Source organism: Salmo salar, chromosome ssa01 (genome assembly GCF_905237065.1).
Source record: "Salmo salar chromosome ssa01, Ssal_v3.1, whole genome shotgun sequence".
Lineage (NCBI taxonomy): Eukaryota > Metazoa > Chordata > Actinopteri > Salmoniformes > Salmonidae > Salmo > Salmo salar.
This window is the reverse complement of record NC_059442.1, coordinates 38651576-38670482: the sequence shown is the minus strand read 5'-3', so window position 1 is coordinate 38670482 and position 18907 is coordinate 38651576. Positions and strand designations below refer to the sequence as shown.

Genomic DNA, 18907 nt, shown 5'->3' with positions numbered 1-18907 from the left:
CTCAAACACAGACCAGACTGTTATTTTAGTGGCAAAAAGTAGGGTGCATAATAGCAATGTACTTACATTTACATTTACGTCATTTAGCAGACGCTCTTATCCAGAGCGACTTACTACGACATCGTTGTTTACTCAGGAAGATTGACTTCGAAATTGGACGTCTATCCATGTCCAGAGGAGGTCGGGAAATGCTTTCAAACCTGGCCACTAGGGGAAACAGTTGTCCCTATTACCATCAAGTAGATTTCGGTTTTGCTTTGGCGTTGTCGACAGTGATTGTGGATTGGCGTAATCCCATGACTCTGGATCATGCATGGTGGACACAGTTTTTTTTGTTTTAGCCCTATCCCATAACTCTGGATCAGAAGGTTGTGTGTTTGATCCCAGTGGTGGACACTATTTTATTTTATGTTTTAACCCTATCCCAAACGTTAACCCTTACCTTAACCATTCGGAAGGAGTGCCTACACTTAACCCTTAAATAGGAAGTTTACCTAAAATCCAACATTTCCCAAGTGATTCCATACATTGAAACTAGTTAGAGGGAGTTTGACTTCTCCCCCTCCCTCTCCGTGCGGTCTAGAACTGGAAAGCAGCAAAAGAACGGGTCACGTGACATGTCATTGTGCACTGCTAGCATTGGCGAAAATCTGATATCAACTTTGGAGGGGGCAATTACATGACATTTTCTCAAGAGCAATTCCTGAGGGGGACACCAAAAGTAGAGCTGTAACACATAGCCTACATTGTAATATGGTAAATCTATATTGAGGAACCAAAGAAATAAGGTGTTTGCTGTACTCCTAACTACCGGTACCCAAAACTACACAACTAATCACAACAGCAATACCATTGCCTTTAACAAATCTTAGTTCAGTCACCAGTTTATGTTGAGAGTGGGGGTATCCATGGCATTTTCCAATTATGTTCCTATTTTACAAGTCAAAAAAATGGAGAACCTTTCATAATGTTGCCAAACAAAGACTCAACAAACTTACCTGAGACTCCCCGTCTCTGCCAGTCTGTCCCTGCATATCTGTCCCCAACTCTGCTGTCTGTGTGCCATCTGTTGCCTGCTCTGCCTAATGACATTGTGAAACATTTCCATTAGAATTTCATTTCTTTCTTATGAACATTTTATCAACTAGTCTTTGAGATATTAGGCTACTAGGGTTCTTACTATGCGTTTTGGTGTATTGAAAAATACTCTGATGTCCGTCTTTTATTTTTCTGCCATTTTTCTACCTGGCTGGCTGGCCTGCTACACACACAGTGTGTAGGTTATTTACAGTAGGAGATGGGCTTCTATCATCTTCAATCATTCTATTTGGGCTTCGATCTAAAAGGTAGCTAGCAAATGTGAAACGGATTAAAATGACAAGAGTTGACAGCTGTATGAGTTCACCATTTACACAACATATGCTGCAACCTTTTGTAATTTTAATAGTTTGTTTCATATTGGCTGGCTTCCAACAATAGCTGAATTTGCAAAGCTAGCGAGCACCAATTCAGTTTCAGTGGTGTTTGCTATAATCTTTGCTACCCGGGTTAAATAAAGGTGAAATAAAATAAATTAATAAAAGTTCACTTGCGACAATTTAGCTTTTGCAACGAGACCATTAAATATATTTAAGACAATGGTAGAAGAGAGTGTAGTTCTGTTCAGTTTGGATTTCAGTTTATCGCTAACCTTATCACAGGGACTTTGAAGCACTAACTTACATCATCTGCATGCTGATTCCATCTTTGACGACGCCACATAAATGGAATAGGTACTAGCTAGCTTAATAGTTCATATTTGCGCGCTAGCTCTGCATATTCAGCTAGTGTGTGTGCGCGATTGACTGGATTAACCTCACGTCAGTTACGTGCATTGAGTGCCTTTCAGACAGTAGATACGACCTCTCTGTTACCTAGCAAGCTAAGGAACTGGCAGTGGATCAAACCATTGTGAGGCAAAGGGTGGGGGGGTTGCAATCTTTTGAAACTTAAAAACGCGCTATTAAGTGTCTATAATCAGCACAATTGCTTTCATTGCGTATTATTAATATTATTTAAATTACATAGTTATGTTTCAGTGATATATTGGGGGGGACAAATCATATTTTTCCCAGGATGGGGGGGTCGTGTCCCCCCCGTCCCCCCCCGGGATTTCCGCCCCTGACTGCTAGCTCTGCTCCGTTGTCAGTCGAAGAGCAATTGAGAAATCTACGAATTGTTGAACAATTCTTTGTTTTATTGAAAGCCATACGCTTTCAATAAAACAAAACAATTCATTGTTTTATTGAAAGCCGTATGCTTTCAATAAAACAAAGAATTTGTCCACAATTCGTGGATTTCTCAATTGCTCTAGCAACTCCTTGTGGCAGGCTAGGCGCCTGCAAGCTGATGAAGGTAGTCAGTTGAATGGTGTTTCTTCTGACACATTGGTGCGGCTGATTTCCGGGTTAAGCGAGCAGTGTGTTAAGAAGTAGGTGGCTAGGCGTGTCATGTTTCGGAGGATGCGTGTCTCGACCTTCGCCTCTTCTGAGCCCATTGAGGAGTTGCAGCGATGAGACAAGGTCCAGCAATTAGTGAGACAATGGGGTAAAAACTACAAAAATCAGCTTCTTGATATGCCATACCTGTCAGGCAAAGGATAAATGTTCACTAACAAGGATGTAAACACATTTGTGCACAGAATTTGAGCGAAATAAGCTTTTTGTACATATGGAACATTTCGGGGATCTTTTATTTCAGCCTATGAAACATGGGACCAACACTTTACATGTGCGTTTTACATTTTTGTTCAATATAAATTGGCCTGTGTGTATTTTCTTTAGTGATCATGTATCTTATTTATCTAACACAACTACAGAGCCTATTTTGAGAGATTTCTCCTGAAGATCCTCAGCTGGTTGCTGCTGGAGTAAAACATGTGCTTTTATAAGCCCATTCATTGCGCAAAAATTCTAAATGCAATTGTGGGTTAAAAACAGTTTTGGTGCACAATTAAAAATATCTACTATTTTTATTTATCAACTTGTAATTGAAGCGCACCTCCCATTCACCATTCAAGTGCAGGCAACAGGCTATCAGTGTGTCACCCACCACTTTACAATGTGAGCTGGAGGCAGTATGCATTTTGAAAACATAATTGTTTGAAACATGAATGTTGTATTGCATATTATTATCATATTATGAGGCATGTTTTACCTTGCTTCAAAGTAACCTATAGGCAAAATCCCACTATGGAAACATGGTGGCAATTATTTTTATAAAGACTTCATAGGCGGAGTGTGAGTTTCAAGTTTGGGGAAACGTACAATATATCCTTCCATTTCTCTAGTTTTGCGTGCCAGTTTCGAATTTTCATATGCACATTTTCATGGAACAGTTTAATTTCAATAATAACATTTTTGATTATCAAAATCATTGTCATGTGGTTAATTATAAAAATAGGAATGAAAATGCTAAAAACCTAAAGGTAAAAGTAAACTAATGCGAGATCACCAGCCTCTGCCATATGGACACATTGATACATCGTGATCCATTGGTGGCTAAAGAAATGAGCGCATGGAACTTATAGCCTATAGGCCAATGCAGCAGTAGGCCTATAACTTCCATTGCTCTTTCACACCAAGGAAAGAAACCAGACACGTGCTCATTGCTCACATGGAGCACTCCAAACAAAAGACAACGAAAAATGTATGATGATTAGGGATGCACGATATATCGGTGAACATATCGGAATCGGCTGATATTAGCGAAAAATGACAACATCGGTATCGGCCTGATGTCTAGTTTAACGCCGATGTGCAAAACTGATGTCAAAGCTGACGTGCATACCTATATAACGTAGACACATGACGTAATGACGCCAAGTAAAATTGTGCGCTACACGTGCAACACAGCATTCCTAATCTAGCCCACAATGTCTGCTGTGTGGATCGAGCAGTCAACAAGTCCAGCAGTCATTTGAAAGAGTAAGAACATTTCAGCGAGACAACTGAAAGGAGAAATCCATTAACGCCAAGATAATCAACCATTCTCTGTCGTGGGGTATGTTGGCTTTCGCCGACTGGTCGAGCACCGGTACACATGTAGCCCTACAAGAGTTGCACAGTAATAGCGTCACTGCTATTAGCTTCACAACATTTTATGGAACGCCGTTTGGGTTTTTGCGTGTCAAAAAAGATACACGTCAAGTAACACTATTTGACACGTCAAATAACACAGTTCTATTATAGAATGTTGTGTGTTCTGAATTTGCACGTGCAAGCCAAGCGCCACCACTACTATCAGTAGCACTGTCAAAGCTGTACAAAAAAAGTTGGCAAATAAGCACACACCAGCCACGAACGATGTGTTTACAATACCGCGTTGGTGGTAAGGGATTATTTGTTCGACCGCAACTTCTGGGGTAGCTAGCATAAGGTTACAATTGGTGGAATCATGCCATATTTAGACTAGATAATGTTAAACAAGGTTGGTATGTGAAGCAATGAAATGGGATGTCAGTCTACTCGGTGACACCCACAGAACACAACTGTGAAGAGTTTACGCAAATATTAGCGTTATAGCTCTTATCGCGGGACTGTGTGTGTGAAATCACCTCCCCAGTCAGGCTATTGTGTGTATTGACATTCATATTGCACTGTACAGCTTTACCTAAGGATTGGGGATCAATGAAATGGGGTAGCAGTCTACTCAATACCCAATATATTTTTTCCCAATGTCCTCCTCAGAGTTATTAGACTCCAAAACATCCATGCAGTATTGTTTTTCTTCGGGAATAGTGTTCAATACATATAGGTTGACAATAAATGTGGCTCAATTCACAGTTGTTTCAGTTGCATAATAGCTACTATGCTAATGTACTCTGGGTGTCACTGAGTAGACTGATACCCCATGTCATTGAGCCCCAATCCATAGGTACGGCTGTACAGTGAAATAAGTATGTCCCCAATGCAATTCTAAAGTCTAATCCAGTGTGATTTCAATAGATTTGTCAAATTAACAAATTATTGTCTTTTGTTGATTTTATATAAAAACATTCCAACCTCGTTTAGCATGATCTATTCAATTATGGCATAATTCTACTATTTGTTTTCATTTGCATCACTGTTAATGATAGCCAGCAGCATACCACCCTGCATCCCACTGCTGGCTTGCTTCTGAAGCTAAGCAGGGTTGGTCCTGGTCAGTCTCTGGATGGGAGACCAGATGCTGCTGGAAGTGGTGTTGGAGGGCCAGTAGGAGGCACTCTTTCCTCTAGTCTAAAAAAATATCCTAATGCCCCAGGGCAGTGATTGGGGACACTGTCCTGTGTAGGGTGCCGTCTTTCGGATGGGATGTTAAACGGGTGTCCTGACTCTCTTAGGTCATTAAAGATCCCATTGCACTTATCGTAGGGGTGTTAACCCTGGTGTCCTGGCTAAATTCCCAAGCTGTCCCTCATATCATCACGGTCACCTAATCATCCCCAGCTTACAATTGGCTCATTTATCCCCCCCTTCCCCCTGAAACTATTCCCCAGGTCGTTGCTGTAAATGAGAATGTGTTCTCAGTCAACTTACCTGGTAAAATAAAATACATTTAAAAATTGCTTTTATTTTGAAGGCTAACCGCAAAGTCCACTATTGTGGCTAATCCTTCTTGTGGCTAACTTCACAAAGATGGTTCCGACCACCATTAATCAAATAAGAACTGTCTTATAAATTAGGGTTATTTTAGATGATGACACCTAGCTATATAGTAGGCTAGCTAACTATAGCTACTGAAACAGATTATGTCGTTTTGCTATGTTTTTGGGGAAGAACATTGTTTGCATCCATGAGCTAGCTAGCTTTTTTTATGACCAGCACTGTAGGTGCGCGATAAAACTTTACCAGCATCATAGCATACGTATCGATGAATTGTTGTGACATGAAATATGAGTGATAGTGTAATCAATGTGTAATAACTACGTAAAAAATGAATGAACGCGTTAAATTATTATGTGACGTGCAGTCATATTCAGATCCTGATTGGTCAACAAGCTTATTTGACACGTCAAATAGTGTTATTTGACACGCAAAGACCCAAACGGCTTTCCATAGTATGAGAAATCCTGGTTGAGAATGAAACGACTGAAGAAATGAACAAAGAAATGAACAACGAAACAGCACATCAAGTATGTGAAAGAAATAGGTTTTGATTATGTTTTACTGGTAATGGGGACATACGTAAATGCCAACAAAATAACTTTTTGGTCGGTGTCGGTGCGTGTCGGTGCGTGTCGGTGTGTGTGTAACCTTTATTTAACGAGGCAAGTCAGTTAAGAAGAAATTTGTATTTACAATGGCGGCCTACCCCAGCCAAACCCGGACGACGCTGGGCCAATTGTGCGCCACCCAATGGGACTCCCAATCACGGCCGGATGTGATACAGCCTGGATTCAAACCAGGGACTGTAGTGACGCTTCTTGCAATGAGATGCAGTGCCTTAGACTGTTGCGTCCATGTGTGTGTGTGTTAACTATATAACTGTACTAGAATGCTTAAAAGGCCTCAAAAATGTTAAATGTCAGTATCGGGTTTTTTGGCAAGGAAAATATTGGATATCGGTATCGGCCAAAAATGTCATATCGGTGCATCACTAATGATGATGGTTATGAAATAAACCAAAACTTGTTTCTCAAAAGTGTAGAAGGTTGTGAACTCTGCAAACAACGTTTCCACTCTGAGAATGAGAACGGTAAATGACTAATTAATTGATGCATTAACAGAAATGAATGTAACCAAATGGGGATTAACGTTGCATTTACTACTGGAGATGTAATGGGGAACTGATCAAAATCAAAAGGCACAATTCACACAATGAAACAATGAATGAGCAAGAAGAGCAGGAGACAGTTGAGCCATTCTGGAGAGAGACTCCCCCATATCTTCGCCACCCCCCCCCTCCCCTTCTTCTTGTCTCAACATTTTAAATTATACTCTGACACATTATCTTCACACATATTTTAGATGCTTTTCATTGACAGCCACAACTCAATCATCAGCTAGGACTATTGCCACACGCGCTGCCCAAATTACAGGCTTCCCAAATAGTCATAGGCCTACGAGCTTGTGATTTGAAACAATCCACAGCTATTTTTTTAAATAAGCTCGCACACACCTTTTCACTGATTCCTCTGTGGTTAAGTCATGCTTTCTGGTAAAGTATTTTCAATTATTTTCATTGTTTCTGTATATACGAGTATTGATCATTTTGGCAAATGTATTTCAATTTAGTTCCCTCTTGGACCCACAGCTATGCCATTAGACTCCCCCTCTAAGTTTTTAACAGAGATTTTCATCTCTGTCACGTATGGAACTGCTATCAGGTGCTCTGTTTAGAATGGTGTTTTCCCAGGTGCTCTGTTTAGAATGGTGTTTTCCCAGGTGCTCTGTTTAGAATGGTGTTTTCCCGGGTGCTCTGTTTAGAATGGCGTTTTCCCAGGTGCTCTGTTTAGAATGGCGTTTTCCCAGGTGCTCTGTTTAGAATGGCGTTTTCCCAGGTGCTCTGTTTAGAATGGTGTTTTCCCAGGTGCTCTGTTTAGAATGGTGTTTTCCCAGGTGCTCTGTTTAGAATGGCGTTTTCCCAGGTGCTCTGTTTACAATGGTGTTTTCCCAGGTGCTCTGTTTAGAATGGTGTTTTCCCAGGTGCTCTGTTTAGAATGGTGTTTTCCCAGGTGGTCTGTTTAGAATGGCGTTTTCCCGGGTGCTCTGTTTAGAATGGTGTTTTCCCAGGTGCTCTGTTTAGAATGGTGTTTTCCCAGGTGCTCTGTTTAGAATGGCGTTTTCCCAGGTGCTCTGTTTAGAATGGTGTTTTCCCAGGTGCTCTGTTTACAATGGTGTTTTCCCAGGTGCTCTGTTTAGAATGGTGTTTTCCCAGGTGCTCTGTTTAGAATGGCGTTTTCCCAGGTGCTCTGTTTAGAATGGCGTTTTCCCAGGTGCTCTGTTTAGAATAGCGTTTTCCCAGGTGCTCTGTTTAGAATGGTGTTTTCCCAGGTGCTCTGTTTAGAATGGCGTTTTCCCAGGTGCTCTGTTTAGAATGGTGTTTTCCCAGGTGCTCTGTTTAGAATGGTGTTTTCCCAGGTGCTCTGTTTAGAATGGCGTTTTCCCAGGTGCTCTGTTTAGAATGGCGTTTTCCCGGGTGCTTTGTTTAGAATGGTGTTTTCCCAGGTGCTCTGTTTAGACTGCCGTTTTCCCGGGTGCTCTGTTTAGAATGGCCTTTTCCCAGGTGCTCTGTTTAGAATGGTGTTTTCCCAGGTGCTCTGTTTAGAATGGCGTTTTCCCAGGTGCTCTGTTTAGAATGGCGTTTTCCCAGGTGCTCTGTTTAGACTGGCGTTTTCCCGGGTGCTCTGTTTAGAATGGCCTTTTCCCAGGTGCTCTGTTTAGAATGGTGTTTTCCCAGGTGCTCTGTTTAGAATGGTGTTTTCCCAGGTGCTCTGTTTAGAATGGCGTTTTCCCAGGTGCTCTGTTTAGAATGGCCTTTTCCCAGGTGCTCTGTTTAGAATGGTGTTTTCCCAGGTGCTCTGTTTAGAATGGTGTTTTCCCAGGTGCTCTGTTTAGAATGGTGTTTTCCCAGGTGCTCTGTTTAGAATAGCCTTTTCCCAGGTGCTCTGTTTAGAATGGTGTTTTCCCAGGTGCTCTGTTTAGAATAGCCTTTTCCCAGGTGCTCTGTTTAGAATGGCGTTTCCCCGCGAATTGCATTTTGGCAAATGTTTGAAAATGACATTTTATTGGCTGCTTCATTACATGAGTTGCATGTTCTGTTAAAATGGATTACCATAATGTAAATGTGATTTCTGAGCACTGTCATTCTAAGGTCCGTGGATTAACACCCTAATGGGTTATGCACCCAATGCATATGGTTCCAGTAAATATCTGAAATGGCTGGTAAATTAAAATCTTCCCGGTCATGTTGTCAGGTGCCACATTTTCCTAATGGAAACCCTGCCAGGGTGTCAAAAACATTTCGAAATTTGATGTTTGGAGCAGCTTAGAAATGTTACATTTGGATGAACGTCTAATACTGCAGTGAGACAGTGAGAGCTTGTTGTGTTTACTAACTAGTACCTCAGAGAGAGAGAGAGTGCCCAGAGAGCTGTACGTGAGGTTGTGGTACACATACAGTTGAAGTCGGAAGTTTACATACACCTTAGCCAAATACATTTAAACTCAGTTTTTCACAATTCCTGACATTTAATCCTTGTCAAAATTCCCTGTCTTAGGTCAGTTAGGATCACCACTTTATTTTAAGAATGTGAAATGTCTGAATAATAGTAGAGAGAATGATTTATTTCAGCTTTTCTTTCATCACATTCCCAGTGGGTCAGAAGTTTACATACACTCAATTAGTATTTGGTAGCATTGCCTTTAAATTGTTTAACTTGGGTCAAACGTTTCAGGTAGCCTCCCACAAGCTTCCCACAATAAGTTGGGTGAATTTTGGCCCATTCCTCCTGACCGAGCTGGTGTAACTGAGTCAGGTTTGTAGGCTTCCTTGCTCACACACACCTTTTCAGTTCTGCCCACACATTTTCTATAGGATTGAGGTCAGGGCTTTGTGATGGCCACTCCAATACCTTGACTTTGTTGTCCTTAAGCCATTTCGCCACAACTTTGGAAGTATGCTTGTGGTCATTGTCCATTTGGAAGACCCATTTGCGACCAAGCTTTAACTTCCTGACTAATGTCTTGAGATGTTGCTTCAATATATCCACATAACTTTCCAGCCTCATGATGCCATCTATTTTGTGAAGTGCACCAGTCCCTCCTGCAGCAAAGCACCCCCCACAACATGATGCTGCCACCCCCGTACATCACGGTTGGGATGGTAATCTTCGGCTTGCAAGCCTCCCCCTTTTTTCCTCCAAACATAACAATGGTCATTATGGCCAAACAGTTCTATTTTTATTTCATCAGACCAGAGGACATTTCTCCAAAAAGTATGATCTTTGTCCCCATGTGCAGCTGCAAACCATAGTCTGGCTTTTTTCTGGCAGTTTTGGAGCAGTGGCTTCTTCCTTGCTGAGCGGTCTTTCAGGTTATGTCGATATAAGACTCATTTTACTGTGGATATAGATACTTTTGTACCAGTTTCCTCCAGCATCTTCACAAGGTCCTTTGCTGCTGTTCTGGGATTGATTTGCACTTTTCGCACCAAAGTACATTCATCTCTAGGAGACAGAACACGTCTCCTTCCTGAGCGGTATGATGGCTGCCTGGTCCCATGGTGTTTATTTTTACCTTTATTTAACTAGGCAAGTCAGTTAAGAATTTTTTTTTATTTTCAATGACAGCCTTGTTCAGGTGCAGAACGACAGATTTTTGCCTTGTCAGCTCAGGGATTCGATCTTGCAACCTTTCGGTTACAAGTCCAATGCTCTAACCACTAGGCTGTCTGCCACCCCACTTGCGTACCATTATACTTGCGTACTATTGTTTGTACAGATGAACGTGGTACCTTCAGGCGTTTGGAAATTGCTCCCAAGGATGAACCAGACTTATGGAGGTCTACAATTGTTTTTCTGAGGTCTTGGCTGATTTCTTTTGATTTTCCCATGATGTCAAGCAAAGAGGCACTGAGTTTGAAGGTAGGCCTTGAAATACATCCACAGGTACACCTCCAATTGACTCAAATGATGTCAATTAGCCTATCAGAAGCTTCTAAAGCCATGACATCATTTTCTGGAATTTTCCAAGCTGTTTAAAGGCACAGTCAACTTAGTGTATGTAAACTTCTGACCCACTGGAATTGTGAAACAGTGAATTATAAATGAAATAATCTGTCTGTAAACAATTGTTGAAAAATTACTGTCATACACAAAGTAGATGTCGTAACCGACTTGCCAAAACTATAGTTTGTTACCAAGAAATTTGTGGAGTGGTTGAAAAACGAGTTTTAATGACTCCAACATAAATGTATGTAAACTTCTGACTTCAACTGTACAGGGTGCATGCTTCTTGCCCATTGGCTGTTCATGACAGGTGAATTGAGTTGATTGTTCATTTGACCAGGATGTTCTTTAAGATGCTGTGAGTAGTGTTGTCATGGATATGTATCAAATTGCAACTGAGGTGCCCAGAACAGTAGCTATTCAGCACCCAGGTGGAATTCCAGTTGGCTGATGGCTACAAAAATAAGAGCTTACGATGTTAGAAATGCATTGCAAAGAGCTAAGCACCAGATATCAAGCTTAAAAAAGGAGCTCTCGCTGAAGTAAGTACCACAGCTCACATGTTGCAATAGCCTACTTTTGTTACAGCTAGGCAGCCTACTTGTCTTCTGAGTTGATATCATGCATGCCGTTGGTTCAGCAAATGTAGAAATGATAGCCTAAAATTGACTGTCAGATTGATTAAAGGTTGTTTTAATGTTTGATTGTAGTCTTTAATGCTTTGGGAAGTGCCATCAAGGATTTAAGTCGTTGCAGTTAACTTCTAATCCATAAAGATCCTTATTCTTATCATACAAGTAGGCTTATCCAAAGTGTTGGGAAATTGGCAATGATCTATAATTCCTAACTGTTAGCCTATATTGAATGATAAGAGTTTTAGGATTAATGTGAGAAGTATATAGGCTAATGATCATTTGTTATGTTTGAAATGTGATACCTCGGTTTCCTGAAATGTGACACCTCTATTCTCAGATAACACAGACCAGACAATGCTCAATGAGGGAGGGAAGCTAATAATACAAAATAAACTTGTGGTTGTTGATAAAGGCTGACCGATATACAGTGCTTTCAGAATGTGTTCAGACCTCTTTACTTTTTCATCAATCTACACACAATACCCCATAATGTCAAAGCGAAAATAGTTTTTCAGAAATGTTTGCTAATAAATTACTGATCACATTTACATAAGTATTCAGACCCTTTACTCAGTACTTTGTTGATGCACCTTTGGCAGCGATTACAGCATCAAGTCTTCTTGGGTATGACGCTACAAGCTTGGCACACCTGTATTTGGGGAGTTTCTCCCATTCTTCTCTGCAGATCCTCTTAAGCTCTGTCAGGTTGGATGGGGAGCGTTGCTGCACAGCTATTTTCAGGTCTCTCCAGAGATGTTCGATTGGGTTCAAGTCCGGGCTCTGTCTGGGCCACTCAAGGACGTTCAGAGACTTGTCCCGAAGCCACTCATGCTTTGTCTTGGCTGTGTGCTTAGGGTCGTTAACCTGTTGGAAGGTGAACCTTTCCCAGTCTGAGGTCCTGAGCAAGTTTTCATCAAGGATCTCTCTGTACTTTGCTCCGTTCATCTTTGCCTCGATCCTGACTAGTCTCCCAGTCCCTTCCGCTGAAAACATCCCCTCAGAATGATGCTGCCACCAACATGCTTCACCGTAGGGATGGTGCCAGGTTTCCTCCAGATGTGACGCTTGGCATTCAGGCCAAAAGAGTTCAATCTGGTTTCATCAGACCAGAGAATCTTGTTTCTCATGGTCTGAGAGTCTTTTTGTGCCTTTTGGCAAACTTCAAGCGGGCTGTCATGTGCCTTTTACTGAGGAGTGGCTTCCGTCTGGCCACTCTACCATAAAGGCCTAATTGGTGGAGTGCTGCAGAGATGGTTGTCCTTCTGGATTCTAGAGCTCTGTCTTGGTCACCTCCCTGACCAAGGCCATTCTCCCCCGATTGCTCAGTTTGGCCGTGCGGGCCAGCTCTACGATCAGTCTTGGTGGTCCCAAACTTTTTTAATTCATATTTTTAAATGTAACCTTCATATAACTAGGCAAGTCAGTTAAGAACAAGTTCTTATTTACAATGAAGGCCTACCCCGGCAAAACCCGGACGACGCTGGGCCAATTGTGCGCCTATATTCTTCAATTTAAAAATGATGGAGGCCACTGTGTTCTTGGGGACCTTCAATGCTGCAGACATTTTTTGGTACCTTTCCCCAGATCTGTACCTCAACACAATCCTATCTCAGAGCTCTACGGACAATTCCTTCGACCTCATGGCTTGGTTTTTGCTCTGATGCACTGTCAACTGTGAGACCTTATATAGACAGGTGTGTGCCTTTCCAAATCATGTCCAATCAATTGAATTTACTACAGGTGGACTCCAATCAAGTTGTAGAAACATCTCAAGGATGATCAATGGAAACAGGGTGCACCTGAGCTCAATTTCGAGTCTCATAGCAAAGGGTCTGAATACCAATGTAAATAAGGTGTTTTTATTTTTAATACATTTGCAAACATTTCTAAAAACATGTTTTCATTATGGGGTGTTGTGTGTAGATTGATAAGGAATTGTTTTTATTTCATCCATTTTAGAATAAGACTGTAACATAACAAAATTTGGAAAAAGTCAAGGGGTCTGAATACTTTCTGAAAGCACTGTATAGCGGTATCAGTAAGTTTTGTCCCCCATAAAATCGGTATCGGACCCCAAAAAAACACCTGTCCAGCTGTTGACATGAGAATTCGTCATAATGGTTATGTAGGTCTTATTAATGTGTTAATAATATGCATAGCCTAGCTTCTGAGTTAGTGTAGGAGGCAGTTAAAAATGGGCACATATTTTTTTCAAAATTTCTCAATACTGCCCCCGAGCCCCAACAGGTTAAGTCCTTATATAGGTGTCCTTCAAATAAAGTTCTGCTAGTATTTCCTTATGTCATCTGAAATGATAAAAGTAGCATGGTTGTAAATCTGAGGGGCCCCCCCCCCACCTCAGTCAGGGCACATTGTGAGGGAGATTAGTCAGACGCCGTAATCTGAAAAGCATATGACCTGCTTGATTTGCCACATAAAATCCCTTGAGAGGAAGTTAGTGGAGTCTCCAAACAGTTGAGCTGAACTAGTCTGGGATTCTTTTCTTAGAACAGAATGCATGAAACCCAGAGGAGATTCTAACATTCAAACAAGTTAATTCTCATTCATTCCCAGGGAGAGCTGCTTCTCTGAGAGTGAAGAGGAACGCAGTCTGTCATGGACACACAGCAAGGAACTCAAAGACTCCCTCGTTGATATGTACAAAGGTAAATACAAATGTTCAACTATGTATTCTGGTTATTAAGCCAATGTTACACATGTCAGATACTCATTTCCTTGTTGTTATTGTCAACTTTTTGTGAGAGTGGATGTGTAGCAGAATGTTCAAGTAGGATAAACCAGTCTAGAAACGTTGCAATATGTTGTTCTATAAAGTTTGAATTGTTCTGTTAAGATGTAAGACAACCAGAGTGTTTATAGTGAGTCCACTCCATAAGGGAATCTAGAACGCATTCTGAAGTGTAGCCTAATAACAGCACTTCTAAGTCCTCAACTCAACCAATGTAAAAAAAAAAAAATGTATTTCACCACTGAGTTTCTAAGGCTTCTGAGAAACCTCCTTTCCTTTTGACACTAGAGACCAATGTGTGTAAGAATTGAATCTTGTGTGGATGATTTTGGTGTTAAATGTAATGTATTCAGAAGAGTGTGATGTGTTGGATGGAATTACCAAAAAGCGCTGTTGGAGAAAAAAATGATATTTGAAATGTTAGACCCAAGTCTCTCCTCAAGAGGGCACACTTGCCATTTCAAATTGTTGTTTGAGAACTTTGGTATGAAGGAAAACTGAGCCTGAGGTGGACCATCCTTCTAAAACGAAATAAGTGAAGACCTTTTTCAAGCCTATTGAAGTGCTCTAAACTGTGGGTGTGACTGACATATGTTTTCTGAACTAGCCTATTCCATTTATCCACAATTATATCAAGTCTCTCTTCAAACAGGAAAAAGTTGCATTGTCCTTGGTTCGCTGCTAATCTTCAAAATAAATCGAATGGAAACAGGGAGCCCATAGGCATAGACAGTCTGAACACCATAACAAATATGTTTGCCAAAAACCTTTTATTACAATTTATTTGACTTCCAAAACCTTTGGCCTGTTACTCGTTATTGTAGATCCTATTAATCCACAGAGATGTGGTGCTGGTAGTCCTCATTTCACAGTGTTCATCTTCATGACAGTGTGAAGTGTTTAAAAAAAGTGGTTTGAATTATAAATGTTGTCCTTTCATAGAGAAACCACAAGTGGTTATCAAGCATAGGGGATTGCTGCAGGACTGGTGGGGGACAAAAACAGCAGTCAAGAACTGCCCCAAGGCTGGTAGCCTATGCATTTTCCTGTTACAGTAGAGGTTAGTACAGCTGAATAGGAAAATTCCCAACAGTAAGCGCTCTATGTTAATTGAAGCTGTTTTGACCTAGCGGCAGGTTTGTTGCGTTACTGATATGCAGATGTATTCTGCTCCAGCTCTGCTTGTCCTACAACATCCTAGTGCAGGAGGGTGGAGCCCAACGACTGCAGCAGGATGTAGCCCAACACAAATCCTGATATTAATATAAAGGGCCTTAGAGGAAGGTGTGTCAGCTTGTCTGTGACCGGTACCTTGTCAAAAACTACACCTGGAGGCATTGTGGCTCACATTAATGTCAGCCCTGAGCCCCTGCAGGTACCCCATCAGACCCCAGCAGACACTGGTGGACATACACAGATAAAGAGCGCATACAAGGATGACAGGCAGATTCGCTCCTATGTCCCAGCCTCTTGTGTTTCAACCTCTGTGAGACATGAAACCGTCACAGTGTCTCAATCAAGTCTAATCTGTCTTCAGGGGCTCATTTAATCTGTAGTTATTAACCTTTTCCTACAGAGCCTGTGTCTGCGAGCAGCGTTGAGCTCTCAGTTCTCAGATCCTACTAGCAGCCGTTCGTCATCACTAAGCAAATCCCTGATTCTCTTTAAAACAAGAAACACTTTGCTGCGTGGGTCTGTCTGACTCACTTTAATGAGACTGACTCAGGCAGGTGGAACAATGGGTGTCAAATATCCTAACTTGTCTGAATCTTGGACATGAATATGCTTTGAGGATTATCACGTGGTTCGTTCAGATGATTATGTGTCCATCCATAGTTAAGCAACAGTCAGAAATAATCAGAGTGGTTCCTACTTGTCAAAAAAAGGTTAACTTAACATGTTCTGCAAATGGAGAGAATTTGCTGTCTAATAAATATGGGTTATCAGAGATCAAAATAATTGTGCCTTTTTTTTAAAGGGTAGTTAGGAAATGCTGCTTAGGCCTGCCCTATTTATGATGTATTATTATTCGCGTAAATTGAATAAATATGTGTTTGCCTTGACCACCGATCAGTGGATGTTCAATATGAAATCACAGCTCTGTATGAATTTGAGAGTCTAACATTTCCCAGCGAAGTAGCTAGCTCTGTTCCAAGTCAAGTGGCAGGGCTACCGTTACACTGGACTGAAACACATAGCATAGAACCCACGTCTGGTATGTCTAATTCCTGTGTATCTGTCTGCTGACTGCTTTTTCTCCCACCAGGAATTCAAAGTGCAGCCTGCCTTCAAGCCCGGGCCAAATAACAAATGATGTAAAGTTTCCTAGGGAGTTGAATTGGCTCTCTGAACAGGGAGAGAAGAGCTCCAGTCCTAGAGAGCTTTGTTCTTAGCAGGTGGATCGACCTCTGCCCTAACCCTTACTCCCTCCTACTTCCCCCGCTCTTAGCATCAGTCTCCCAGGCAGGAAATGTAGTGTTTAAACCCATTGGGTCAGTGATACTAACAGCAACTGGTAGCGGTGTGGAAGAAACAGTTTGGTCTCTAGTCTTCCCCCATCATTCACGACCCTCTGCGATGTTCCTCCAACACCCACCCAGCCACTCACTGACTCCCCCTCCACCGGGGCAAGAGGCGCACTATCGGCACGTTTGGGCTACCATGTGGGTCTGATTGAAGTCCTGAAATCCTTGGAATTGAGTGTGGTGTGGCCTAACAGGCCGCCCCGCTTCCTAAGTGGGTGGTCTCACTCTGAGCGGTAGGCAGGCACAGGGATTCTCAGCCTCTGTCCCTCTTTGTCTCCCTGTGTTGGTTTAGGGAATAGACACAGGGTGGGCACTGTTAAAACGGTGCCTGGGGTGATTATTCTCATCTGGGAGAGACCACAGCACATACATAGACTCACACACACATTGTTGTTGTACAGGTTTTTGGATGTTTTTGTGGTTCACTAAATGAAACATCTTAATAATTGAGTTATTCATGTTTTGTTAGCATTTCCCATACAAAATCGCTATGAGTAATATAGCCTTAACCTTCCTTGTTGAAAGTAGTTTCTCAAATGAAGCATCTCTGGTGACGATGGATACCCTGTTGTTACTTTAGCCTGCTGCCAGGAAGGGAATGGTGTCCAGTCCAATGCCTTGTTAAGGAATTTAAAATAATTCACCAGGAAATCAGCCTATTGTTTAGTCTCTGCTAGGTCTCAATAACATTGCAGCAATGTTGTGCAAATGCTGCCTTGCAAGTCCCCCTCAATCGTGACCACACACCCAATGACCGCCTATGAACCATAGAGAAAAACAAACAGGGCTGGCTTTGCACAAACGGTCACTGCTGTGACCCATGCTCAAACATCAAGTGCTAATGAGGACCTCTTGGTTGTGCTGCTCCTGTCACTCCTGGGTTCAAATAGTATTGTTTTTCTATCACATGCTTTAAGCTGTAGTTGATTGAGCTTGCCTGGAATACCAGGGGTGTTTGCACTCTTTGGGACTATCCCATCGGTTCCATTGTGCCAGGCTAGCTCAGTCAAGCAATTTGAAATGAAACCAATACTATTTGAACCCAGGTGTGATTGGTTGGTTGTGCTGATGTGATCAACCCTCAGCCACATTCACCCCCCCCCCAGAGGAGCTCTGCAAAGCCCAGTGGTGCTGCAAGGTAGTTTTGACGGCTAGGAAACATGTATTTAAATCCAACTTTGAATATTTTTGTGACCTAAACCCCACCTCCCTTCCTCCCCTTCTCATTATTATTAGCTACTACAACTTATAGCAGGGCATCTTAGTCACTGAAACTTTTTCCCTTTTCCTTTGGAAAGAATCCTGGAATGTTTGAGGCTGTTTCCAAAATGGCACTCTATTCCCTACATAGGGAATAGGGTGCCATTTTGGCTATGGTAGGGCTCTGGTCAAAAGAAGTACATTATGTAGAGTGTAGGGTGACGTTTAGGACGCTGGCTGAGTGTTGATTCTAGAGCTGGGCCACTTGTCTCCTGCTGGTTGTTCTGAAGGACAGGTCGAAGCCAGAGCATCACTCATCCTTTACAAAAGCGCTTCATTTGGATTCCGTCCTAGCGCATAGCAAAGGTTCCTGTTTATAAGCATGTTAGTAGAGGGATTTTCTTAACAAAAGAAAACACCCCACTATAAAGTCCTCCTTAACACTAAAATTGTGTGTGTGTGTGTGTGTACACATTGTGAATCCTCACATTGAAATGTAGCGACTAATGGATTGTGGGGCTAAAAGCAGGTGAAATAATAGTTGGACAAATGATGTTAATTGAGGGTACTACTAACTTTGTCCTACAGTAGTGAGTAATGGAGTTCTGCCTAACAGTTGCATAAAGAACTCAATTTACCCTAACCTGTGGATGTCACAATATTGCACCATGCAGGTATAGAGGGAAAGGTGAAAAGAAGGTAAGGATGTGAAACTGCCTACCAAAGCTGGCCACGTCATGTGACCCTGAGTTGACTCCTGAAGGCAGGTGGACCCACCCACCTATCCCTCCTCAGTAGTTTCTGTAGAGGGACTAATAACATGTCCGTTCTTGTGACACACCACTCTTTACTGGTTTCACAAGCCTGTCGGTTACAATGAGGCTTTGTTTGGTGTTGTTACTATGACACAACATAACACTTTTGCACTTACAACCATATAATTACATATTACAAGTATTATGGGTCTCCTGACCCATCCTGAGTTTATTCCCATTGTTTGGCATCATTTATTCATTATCTTCATGAAAATATCAGGATTTCACGCTAGAGACACATAGTTGATTCCACATTTGATTTTAATGGTCAATTTATCAATTACTTGAAACAA

At 41.8% G+C, this 18907-nt stretch overlaps 1 protein-coding gene across 5 annotated transcripts in view; it reads left to right on the top strand.

The window, feature by feature from the left end:
• mipol1 (mirror-image polydactyly 1) overlaps window positions 1-18907 on the top strand; it is a 73609-nt gene that overhangs the window by 726 nt on the left and 53976 nt on the right. For all 5 annotated transcript variants that reach the window (XM_014194627.2, XM_045717667.1, XM_014194636.2 and 2 more), the window contains exon 2: window positions 13900-13991. In XM_014194627.2, coding sequence (XP_014050102.2) covers window positions 13982-13991 — 10 coding nt within the window. In that variant the 5' untranslated portion in view covers window positions 13900-13981. The remainder of the gene's footprint in view (window positions 1-13899; window positions 13992-18907) is intronic.